The following is an 11,318-nucleotide window of genomic DNA, read 5'->3' as shown; positions in this document are numbered from 1 at the left end:
AAATGACTTGCATAGGGTCACACAGCTAGTGTCTGAGGCTGAATTTGAACTCAACTCTTCTTGACTCTTGTGTCAGCACTCTGCACTATGGCACCATCTAGCTGCCCTTTAATCCCTTCTAATGTCCACTCTCCCAATATATTTATATATGTGTAAAAATTTAAACTTAGGTTTTATGCTACATATGAAAATTCTAAAGTAATATTGTGGTCGCTGATTTAAGAAATATTACAGCTTAAGTCAAAATAACTTTTAGCAGCTTTATTTACAAAGAGGTAGAAAGTGAAAGTATAGATAAAGAGACAAAGTACTGCCTAGCTATCAATACCCTGAGTTTAATCCTAATGTCTCCAGACCACAATTGGGAATTGGAAAGCAAATCTCACCAGAATCCAAAGTCCTCATGAGAAAGCTGAAATCTGGAGAACCTTCAGTGCACACGAGGCTAAGACTGCCAAGAATCTCACCAGAACTCACGCTGAAGGGAGTGTCCCAATAAAACACCAACAGTGGAGAGGGTCTCCTCCCTGAAGAACCAAGGAAGGAATCACTCCACTCACCACCACAGGATCCAAGGAAAGAGTCTCCTCCTCCAGTCTGGCTCACTGATGCAGTCTGAGACTGAATCCTCTGGTCTTTTTAAAGCAGTTTTCTTGACATCACTTCTTGTTGCTCCCCCACTTTATGGGAACCAATCTCTGTCTTTCAATTTGCCTAGCACTGCCTGGGGGCCTCTGGAGTTGTCACCCACTCTAGCAAGTGACTTGTGAAGCCTCATACTTAGTGACTGGTGAGGTACTAAGTAGGGGTACTTAAGTTTTTGATTGATTAACTGAAAAGTACTGATTGAGAGACAGAGAGAGTTTGATTCCCTCTTCACATCTCCCAATTTCTCCTTGACTCTCCATCTTTTTTTTCCTGTTGCTGGCACAGGGGACAGGAGCCTCAGGATGGAAGTGAGTTTGGGTTCCAGTTCTGCCCACAGTGTCTGTATGACCATGGAGAAGTCCCTTTGTCTTTCCGGGCCTGCCTCTGTCTTCCTGCCTATACCGCAAAGGGTTTGAACAAGATGACCTCTTGAGTCGCCTCCAAGTTCTGACATTCTAGAAATCTATGAGAAAAGGATTCTGCGATCACATGGGTACAACGTGGGCATGTGTTGATGTTTGTAGAGATGCGTGCCTCTGGGGTTCTTGGTCTGACACCCCTTGAAGCTTCATAAAGCCTTTGGGAAACACCGAGGCTGGTTATCCCAGTGTAGACGTGTAAAGTTGTAACTTTGTGTGTATGTGTGTGTGTGGGGGGGAGGGGGGCTTATCCAGGTATTTACCTGCACAAAAGTATAAAAGTATTTGGCCTATTGGTACATTATGTGGGTGTGCAAGCAAATATTGCAACATATACTAAATCACACTAACCTGAAGCGTCTGCAGGTATGTGTGTTTGTGTGTGTGTGAGGGGATGACCTTTGAAGATCCCCAATGCTAGCCAAAGCCCTGCAATCCTGCCATGTTCACATACACACACAGTATCTCTTCCTGGTCACCAATCTCTAACGAGGCTCTGTTCATGCCATACTTTGCCATCTCTCCCACACCCCCCCCCCAGTCTGTGCCCTAAAAACATAGCAAGTTATGACTCATCTGAGAGCAGATTATCCACACGGATGTCCAGAAGGCTCCCTGGGCCTGCTGGGTAGTGTTTCTGCTTGCAGGGCAGTGGGAGGTGAGGTGTGAGAGTGGGCACAGAGTCTGGGGAAATGGCATGGAGACACTTTTGAGAGGATGCCCAATAGGTCCATGGAGATATTGGGGGGAAGGGGGGAGGGAACAGGGCTAGAAAACTGGATGGGGAAAAGACGCCATCTTAATTTTCACTAACCTTTGGTTTCCTTTGAAACTTGACATATTTTATTCCAAGCATTTAAAAATATTCTAAGAAAAGCTTTGGCAGACAAAGGAGTCCATGATGTAAAATTGGTCTCAGAATGTCAACTAGAGAGGCCAGTTAGGAGGCTATTTCAACAGTCTGGGCAAGAAGTCATAAGAGCACAGCACTTGTGCCAGAAGACCAAAGTTTGAATTCTGTTATTTATAATCTCTTACAACCTCAGTTTCTTCATGTACAAAAACCAGGGGGCTGGACTAAGTGATTTCTAAAGTCCTTTTGAGCTCTAAATCCTATAATCCTACATATGGAAGTAAGCCAGGTGGTGTAATGGGCAGAGCACTGGACATGAGAGTCAGAGACCTGAGTCCCAAACTTGCTTCAAACTTTGAACCCTGGGCAGTGTTCAAACCACTCTGAACCTCAGTTTCCTCATCTCTATGATGGGAATAATAGTAGCACCTACCTTCTAGGATCAAGGTGAGGATTAAATGAGATAATATATCTAAATTACAGTCTTACAGTGCTGGGTATTATCTGCCTATTTGAGAACATGAGAACATGGGAACAACTGGGACATGCCAAACTGGCCATATCATAGCAAGCTGAGAGGAAATGAGGCACTATGGGTTCTGTGACACCCTTTCTGAATTGAATCAGAAGGGAGACCTGGGTCCTACCCTCTTCTAGAACATTTCTGGGGTATCTTAAGACCCTCTGACTAGAGTATCCCAAGACCTTCCATCTGGGGAATCCCAGAACCCTCCAACTGCAGTATTGTAGGACCCTCTGGCTGGAGAATCCTAGGACCTTCCAGCTAGAGTAACCCAGAATCCTCCAGCTGTGGTATTATTCCAGGATCTCTGGCTGGAATATCCCAGGCCCTTCTAGCTAGGGTATTCTGGGGCCCTCCACCTGAAGTATCCCAGGACCTTCTGGCTGGGCTAGGAACAGAAGGTTACCATAACTCCCCCTAGCACCAAAACAGCGATATTCAGAGATGGAACACCCCTTTTGCCACCCTGTACAGGATCAGAGAAGAAAGTGATATGGTATAACAGAGGCTGGACTTAGAACTAGATTTGGATATGAATCCCAGTCTGGCCACTTCTTAACTAGGTGATTTGGGGCCAAGTGCCCACCTCCCTACCTTCTCTAGTCCTCAGTGTCCTTAGACATAAGATGAGGGGGCCTATTAAATGATCTCCGGGTTCCTTAACAGCTCTAAATCCTGATACCATTCTATGTTCCCACGCCAGAATGTGTGTGCCCGGCTGCCTTTCCTGGGACTTCTGACTGCTCTCAGCTCCTCTGCCCCTACCCTTCTTAATCCCGCCTCCTCTAAATATAACCCCCTGTAGGCTGAGCTCAAGACTATTTCTGGACTGGGCAAACGTGCCTTGGGAAGCCAGTGGCCTGGACAGGGGCTCTGCAAGGTACTGGCTGCTGTCTCTACTCCTCCCCCTTGCCCAGGGCACTACCCATCTGGCTCCAACCCCACTGACCACCACACCTGACCATGCCTGGGGAGGCCCGAGAAGGTAAGGTAGGTGGGTGGCAGGCAGAACTGGACAGGGCAGGGCTCAGACCCCAGAGCCGTAGGAGTGAAAGGTACTGGGCTGGGGTGATCCTCAATGCCCAAAGCTGAGCTGGGAGGCATTCTAACAGTCACTTCCTTAAAATCTTGAGAAATGGAAGGAGGCTATTTCAGGCATCCATTTGCTAGGCTCCAAGGATCTCTTTTGACCTTCCAAGGGGAGCTGGGTGAGGAGTATAGAACAGGAGCACCCCCTATTCTTGTCACTATGTGCCCGAGCCAACTTCGGCCTTCCACTGGTTATGAGACATCCTTTCTACCACGGATGCCCTTCTAAGCAGAAAGGACAGCTTCTTCTCCAAGACTATTTCTCTCATCTTATGATCCAGTCTGGCCCATCAGATTGTGCAGAAAGGACTCAGGGACACAGCATCCCTCCTATCCATGCCCTGCCATGCCGTGCCCATGTTCTCCTTCCAAGGGGACAGTGGTTGGGAGACAGGTCATTGGTCTGCCAAGACAGAGTTTAGGAGTGGAGGTAGCAACTTGGGCAGCTGCAGAGTTCTGGAATAGCCATGTGTTCCGGTCCTGGTGGGAGGAGGCTAGGGTTATAGGAAGGGGCCAGAGGCATAGTGGGCTGAGACGGGATTGCAGGATTTTCTAGCTCTTAAACTGCCTAAGATAAGTCAGCTGTATGGCACTGGGAGCCAAGGACACCTGGCTCCATCTCTGATCTATGCCCTAGGAGAAAAGGTGAGGTTGGTGGGGGTGCGGGAGGGGGTTGGGACCTCTTCACCCATTCCCATTGCTGCTCACTTTCTGACCTCTCAGAGTGGCCATGGCTGTGTCTTTGTACCTGTACCTGAGCTACTTCTCTGGCCTTTAAGAGCCCAGGTGTTGTCCAGGTCTGAATGCCTAGTTTCCTGACATTAACCAAGGGCTTATGCTTTTTTTCACTCAAAGCCCTTCAGGATCCGTTCCCCCAACAGCTCCCTCTTCCCCTTGGGGGGATTGCTGTGAGCCTGCTCCCCTTGGGAGGGTTCAGCCTTCCCTCAGATTGGGAGATGGCAGAGGAAGGGGGTTTCTCATTCAGATGAGGAACTCCCTGAGCTCCGGTGCAGCAAGTGGTCAGACAGCAGAGGCCAAAGACTGCCTCCCTCCCTTTCTCCAGGCCTCCCAGCCTGGGTTTGACATAAAGGGGACCCTAAGTAGTTATGTCCTGGACTGACTCCTTGGGGAACAGAGTGGGCATAGGCAGGAGGGGGATGGGGAGGAAGAGAAACCAAGCCTAATCCTGTGGGCTTGGGGGTGGAGTGAGGGGGGGGTGCTGCCTGCAAGAACACACGTGTGACATTCTTCTGAGCTCCCTTGCTCCGGCACCAGGGGGTAAGGAGGCGGCTGGGCACCAGTGGGTTTCCTTTTTAGGCTCAGGGGAAGAACGCCATGCTATGGGGTCCTTTCTGCTGGGGATGAGGGGACTGCGCCACTCAGACCAGCAGCTCTGACCCTCACAGATGCCATCCTGCCCATCATGGTGAGCCCGGGCTCTGGGACTGTTCCAGCCAGCCACCTCACTGAGGTCAGCCTGCACCCTGTTGAGTCCATCAGTGACCTGCACAATGGAGGTATGGCCCATGCTTTTTCTCGAAGGGGTGGGCAGGGAGAGGGAGTCCTCCCTAGGAAGGGGCAATGGAACACCTCTGTCTCCACCAGGAACCCTGCACCCCTACCTGACTGATGACCCTGCCTCGCAGCACTGGGAGGAGCTCATGGGCATATTGCCCTCATCCCTTTGTGTCCAGGCTGGCTGCACCCCGGCCCAGGGGCGTGGGGCCTTCTTGCTTCTGCTGGCGCTGCTTATCCTCACCTGCCTTGCCCTTGCCATCCTGGCTGTCTACCTGAGTGGTACCAGGGCGAGGGACTGATGGGGGGTGAGGGGGAAGGGGGTGCCAGAGTAGCAAAGTTAACTCTGTTTTCTTTGGGGGTGTGGGAGGCGGACACGATTCTTTCCCTCCTTTGCTCGGGTTCTATCATGTTCTCAGGAAAAGGGCCCTGGAGACTTCCTAGTACCACACCATTTTACAGAGAAGCCCGCAGGGCCCAATCCCACAGACAGGAAAAAATGGCAGAGTTCTGCCCAGGGTCTCCTGGCTCCCAACCCTCTGCTCTTTTCTTTATTCCCTGGCATGGCTGGACTGCACTTGGGCTGGGTGGTTACAGGACATCAGATTAGGAAGAGAAAGTGTGCTATAGATAATCCAATTATTAGCCCAGGGCAGGAGGGAGGGGGCCCCCAGGTGGGCCCCAAGTCATGCAGGCCTCTTCTCCCTTCCATCATTCCCAGTGCTACAGAGCGAGTCCCTTCGGGTTCTGGCCCACACACTCCGGGTCCAGGAAGAGACGTTGTTAAAGCTCCGGCTGGCCAGCCTCAACCAGTGGCGACGGCTCAATAGCAGCGAAGCTCGAGGCCTCAGCTGAGGAATGAGCTCCCCTGTTGGAGCCCAGGACCCTCTGCCGGCACTCAACAGGACATCAGGCAGACGACCCTCCCCCCAGAAGCCTGGCCCTCCTTCCCTCCGGCCTCTACTGACATGCCCAAACAGCCTCCCCATTTCTATGTTTCTACAGGAGATTTTTGTATCAATAAATGGCACAATCTACCAGATCCCATACCCAGGCAGGGGAATGATGCCTCAGAGTTCCCGGCCCTCATCAGACAGAAAACACATTTCTGGAGGTTCCTCAAGTCACCTCACCTGGTGACTCAGAATGTGCAAATCCTGTGGTCCTCCTTTTTTAGATGGGGAAACTGAGGCACAGAATGGTTTCTGTCCTTCATCGTGGCTCAGAGAGCTTGAGAGCTAAGACCTAAAGCACTTTGTAAACCCAAAAACATGAAAACGATGGAAAATGTCGAGGATAGTTACTCCGACCTCACTGCATGTCCAGGGCCTCCTCCACCACAGCAGACAGAGAAGGTCCTGCCCCCATCTAAAGGAAAAGAAGCCAGGGGTCGAGTTAGCGGGTCCCATTCGAGAGGCTGAGGCCGAGGGGTACCATGTTTCCGAGGTCAATGAAGCATCTTAGAAGGGACACTGGAGTAAGCAAGCCCCTGGGGTTTCATCAGCCTTCCCTCCCCACCCCCACTCCAAGCAGCCTCTCCTTTCCTTCTCCTGTCAACACCTCTTGTTGGCTTTGGCCACCACTCCCACCGTCTGCATCCCGCAGATAGCAGGAGCCTTCTCGGAGGCCATCCCAAAATAGCTGCCCTCCCCTGCCTGCCCCTCCCCTCCATGGACCAGCCAAGCCTTCCAAGGGCCTCCCATAGAGAGCAGGCCTCAGTGGAAGGCTGCCCAAGGGTATCCAAGCCCTCCCCCAGCACCCCACTGAAGAGGCATCCTGGATGGGACCTCCCATGGCAGGTCGGCCAGCTTGGTAGTAGCCACTAACTTGGCAAAGACCGAGAAAAAGCCCCAAGGAAGGGAGGCTAGAAGAAAAGCCTCCTACATATTCTAGGGGAGGGGAGACCCCCTCCAAATATGGGAAAGGTTTCTGGAGGGCAAAGGGGGCTGCCTGATACCCGGAGGGGAAAATTAGCCCCTTCCCACCCCCCAAAGTCTGGCTCGGGCTGTTCCCTGGCATCCTGAGGTCACCCTGAAAGCATTTCTCCTTGGCTAGCTAGGGGCTCTGTGTTAAAGGAAGCAAGTCTGCTTGGAGGCCTTCTCCCCATCCCCAGCACCCAGAGATAGAGGCTGGAGAGCCTGGCCCCAGGTCAGCTCCCTGTAAAAGCTCCTCCTCACCAGGTGGGAAAGGGGGCTGGCTGGGCCTGGGCAGAAGAACACAACAGAGGCAGCAGCCCAAAGCTAAGCTATGGTCTTGTTTAATTATCTCCAATATTAATCTTCTTATAAAATCAGCACATCCATACATTCCAGAGAGCCCCCTGCCCTGTTCCCTCCACACTCCAGCACAGCTAAGGTGCAGGAGGGGGTGGCCAGACTGAAGGAAGAGGAGCGTCCCGGCCCAGCCGGCCACAAGGAGGCGGCTGCCCAGGTCAGGCCTCCCTCCAGGACACCATCCTGCACTCCAATAGGGGGATGGAGTAGTTGGTCAGTCTGGTGGGGAAGAGCAGCCAGAGGAGGAGGGGGGACTCCATGTTCACTCCTCAGCCTGAGGAGCCCCTGGCTTCTCTCCTTCCTGGGCATCACCGAGACATCAATGCCTCACCCCCTGAGAACAGGCAGGCACAAAAGGTAATCTTCCCACAGCCCACATCAAACCCTGGCCCAGCAGGACAGATGGGCGAAGGGGAGACAGGAGAAGAGGGCATTGGAGGGAAGGGGCTGGAGGAATGGGGGGCTGAGGGCAGGGGGTCAAGGGAGTTCAGGCAGCCCCCCCAACACCTTTATTTGGTTTTATCATTAAAAAAATAAAGCAAAGCCCCCTGGGGAGGCAAGCCACACGACGCAGCGTGGTGACACTGTTCTTCTATGTAAAAACAGGGATGAGGGCAGCCCCCAGCCCAGGACCAGGGGAGGCCTTGTGCTCAGAGCACATCCGCTCGCTTGTCCCGCACGCGACTGCGGGCTTTCGTGCGGGCTTTGAAGGCAGCTGAATTGTAGAGGTGCTGGAAAAAGAGGAGGGGAGGTTTAGGGGAGGCTGGGCTCCCCACAGGACCCCCATGCCTCCTGCCCCAGGGACCCCCTTGTTAAACGGGCCAGCCCAGGGGAGCTCTGAGAGACTACAGACCTTCTCAAAGCGGGAAATCTTGCTGGCCTTCATGGCGGCAGCATCCAGCACCAGTACAGGCCCCAGGTCAAAGATATCTCGGAGCAGCTCATTGTTCTGAGAGAAGTGAGAGGACAAGGAGAGCCAGTGAAGTCCCCTCTGGGAGGTGGGGGAAGGAGAGCCCATCCACTTCCATCCTGGCCCCCTGGACGATACCTGGAGGTGGTGGCGGACCCCAGAGCCCAGGGTCTCCTTAAACGCCGTGTAAGTCCGACGTCGGACCCAGCTGTCCACATACATACATTCCAGGCCAAACTTGATTGTCTCTTCCTGACACTCTCCGCTCTAGAAAAGAGCAGAGGGGAGGCTGCTAGCCCAGACAGACCACCAGACAGTGGGGGCAGAAGCCACATCTTACCTACAGTTCTTTAAAAGCCTGACTCTTCATCTTAGAATTGGGACTGAGTTATTGGTTCCAAGGCAGAAAAGAGTTAAGTGACTTGCCCAGGGTCCCCCAGCCAGGTGTCTGAGGCCAGACTTGAACCCAGGACCTCTGGGCTCCAGGCCTGGTGCTCTTCACTGAGCTACCTCACTGCCCCCTTACCTACACTTTTTATCTTCCCTGAAAACCAGCAAGTGCACCCAGCAGGGGCTTAATCACTATCTTCACTTCACTTCCACTGTGAGGGTGGCTGGACATAGGGCCAGAGTTGGGAGGCCTGGAAGGGGCCCATGAGGCCAGTTCATCCTGGCCCCACATCATATGGAGGAGGAAATCCCAACCAGATGCCTCCTCAGAGCCTGTGAGCTCCCCAAGGGGACCACCTTTGTTCCTCCAGGGTCTGTACACGATGGGTGCTGCATAGACATCGGCCAAACGGAGCAGCGACCTGTCCCAAGGGCTAGAATTCGGGGTTCTGTTTGTTTTACTGCACCGGCTGGAGGGATCCCAGAGACCAGAGAAAACCGAGTGCAGAGAAGCGGCACCTCCCACCCTCCGTTCAAGGGGTCCCCACCTCGATGAAGTGCAGCACGTCCCGGAAGATGGAGCGCTGCTTGCGCCGGTCAGCCTTGGCTCGGTACTTGTTGCTGTCGGTGGCCAGAGCTCGGAGGGTGCCACACAGGGCGTCTGTATCCTCATACAGGAAGTCCTCCTGAGGGAAGAGCCCGGTCAGGAGCTGTCCCCCAACGGACCCTCCCCGTCCCCATCCTGTCCACCGCTCCCCGTACCTCTAGGTCTCGGCCCAACTCGAAGAGCAAGGCAATGGTCTCCCCCGCCGCGATGCGGAGGTGGACGCTGTCGCTGGAGAGCAGCCGGGGCAGCCGGGGCAGCTGGCTATACAGGGGCAGGGGGCAAGGGTGAGTGAAGGCCGACCGCTCCCCTCTCCCCTCACCCTTGGACGGGGGCTGCTAGGGTCTACAGGCAGAGCTACCTACTAGCTATAGGAATTCGGGGGAAGAGGCAAGGGCAGGAGTCCCATTTAACCTCAGGCTCCTTGAGGCTCATGTCGAAATCTCCATCCTCTCTGGGCTCCCCACTTCTTCTGCCAAGCACTAAAGAAAATGGGAGCCACAGACTGTTCTATTTCCTTGCAGGAAGGTGAATACAGGCAGTACAGTCTAATGGAAAGAGCACTGTACATGGAAACCTCACTTTGAATCTAAGATTTTCCACATAATAGCTATAATTTGGCTAGTGAGGGGGCAGGACTGCAGAGGGACAAGAGGATGAATGGTCACTACCAAGGAAGGGGAGCCCCCCCCTCCCCCTGCACCCCAAACACCTGTCCAAAACCCTGCTGATGTGGGAGCCGGGGCAGATGGTGAGGAGTAAGGCCCAGGCCTGGAGGGCGCAGCAGTGCAGGGGGTGAAGGGGCGCCGGAGCCGTGGAGGCCTCCTCCCCATAGGCCCCGCTGAAGATGCTCTCCAGGCAGGCAAGACACGAGACGAGGTCCTGTGGGACGACAGAAGCGGGGCCGGAGGCTGTGAGGAAGCCGCCTGCAGCTTTCTCAGACCTGGGTCCGGGCTGCCCTCCACACTTGGCAGCGGCTCTGGGCTGGGGAGAGGGCACACTCACCTCCACGTCGGCTGCAGCAATGTAACAGCACATCCCGAGGGCTGTGGCACACTGCAGGGGAGAGCAGGTCAGGGGTCAGATTCTCGGGGCTCCCTCAAAAACCCAGGCCTCAGAAACCCAAGCCAGAGAGAAGTCACTTCACCTCTAGGCCTCAGTTTCCTCATCTGTAAAATGAGGGGGTTGCACTGAGGACCTCCAGATCCCTTCCGGCTCTAAAGCTAGGGCCCCGTGATCCTCATGGCACTAGGATCTCCCTCACTTCTTCTGGTCTAATTCACTTATGTTCAATTTACTATATAGTTGGGAACATGTGTAAGGGAGAGTTCATGTCTGTTGATGCTGGTCAATGAGCCGATGGAAGGGGAGGTCATAGGTCCTTGTAAGGACTCTGTTTCAGACTGCCCTACACATCTCTGCCCAGGAACTATAAGCTAAGTCTACTGGCTTACCCGGGTCACTCCAAGAAAAGGACAAATGAGGGAATAGAAAATAAGGGGGCTTCCCCTTTAAGCTGGGAAGAGGCTTACAGGCCATTTCTACAGGGCTCCCAGAGAGGACCATTATTCTTTCAGCAGATAGTTATTAACAGTCTACACAAGCGTCTATGTCCTCATGGAGCAAAAGTCAAGGGTGGGAATAAGATTCACCAGAATCCCAGCGTCGCAGAGTGGCATAGGGCCTTGGAGGCCACCCAGAGCAGCAGCTGAACAAGAATCCTCGCTGGGATGCGGGTGACCAGCAGGTTTCAAGCTGCTGCTCAAAGCCAGCCAAGCAGGGGGACCCACTCCCTAACTCCCAAAGCGGCTCCCCAGGCCCACACAGCTTTTCCTTCATTGAGCCAAAACCTGGCCCTGGGTCCCTCCTCCTATTTCTGCTCTCTGTTCCTGAAGGAGCCCTTCAGACACCTGATGACAGAGACCAGGTCCCACCTACATCTCATGAATCTCTTGCTTCATGCAGAAACATCTTTTGCCCTTTTTACCATTTTGCTACTCTGGAGGAAGGAGGAATGAAAGAGGCCAGGCACCTTACAACGTCTCCACCCAAGTCCTCCCTGCAGGCTGGGCAGCCCCAAGAACACACGGCACA

General features: G+C 53.6%; 2 protein-coding genes across 4 annotated transcripts in view; one reads left to right on the top strand and one right to left on the bottom strand.

Annotated features, from left to right (window-relative positions):
* Positions 1-246: 246 nt before the first annotated feature.
* IFRD2 (interferon related developmental regulator 2) overlaps positions 247-11,318 on the bottom strand; it is a 19,998-nt gene continuing 8,926 nt past the window's right edge. For 2 of the 3 annotated variants that reach the window (XM_056805034.1, XM_007499886.3), the window contains exons 6-12: positions 10,230-10,280; positions 9,937-10,106; positions 9,383-9,488; positions 9,169-9,306; positions 8,369-8,497; positions 8,174-8,269; positions 7,289-8,051 (exon numbers count right to left, since the gene is read on the bottom strand). In XM_056805034.1, coding sequence (XP_056661012.1) covers positions 7,971-8,051; positions 8,174-8,269; positions 8,369-8,497; positions 9,169-9,306; positions 9,383-9,488; positions 9,937-10,106; positions 10,230-10,280 — 771 coding nt within the window. In that variant the 3' untranslated portion in view covers positions 7,289-7,970. Of the gene's footprint in view, positions 6,416-7,288; positions 8,052-8,173; positions 8,270-8,368; positions 8,498-9,168; positions 9,307-9,382; positions 9,489-9,936; positions 10,107-10,229; positions 10,281-11,318 lie in introns of those variants that run through there. The other variant, XM_007499887.3, reaches the window with a different exon arrangement.
* On the top strand, positions 3,289-6,089 carry LSMEM2 (leucine rich single-pass membrane protein 2). The gene is made up of 4 exons (XM_007499888.2): positions 3,289-3,428; positions 4,939-5,049; positions 5,138-5,329; positions 5,769-6,089. The coding sequence occupies exons 1-4, from the start codon at positions 3,407-3,409 to the stop codon at positions 5,900-5,902; spliced, it is 459 nt and encodes a 152-aa protein (XP_007499950.1). The 5' UTR covers positions 3,289-3,406; the 3' UTR covers positions 5,903-6,089.

Source organism: Monodelphis domestica, chromosome 7 (assembly GCF_027887165.1).
Source record: "Monodelphis domestica isolate mMonDom1 chromosome 7, mMonDom1.pri, whole genome shotgun sequence".
NCBI lineage: Eukaryota > Metazoa > Chordata > Mammalia > Didelphimorphia > Didelphidae > Monodelphis > Monodelphis domestica.
This window is presented reverse-complemented; position numbering and strand designations above follow the sequence as displayed.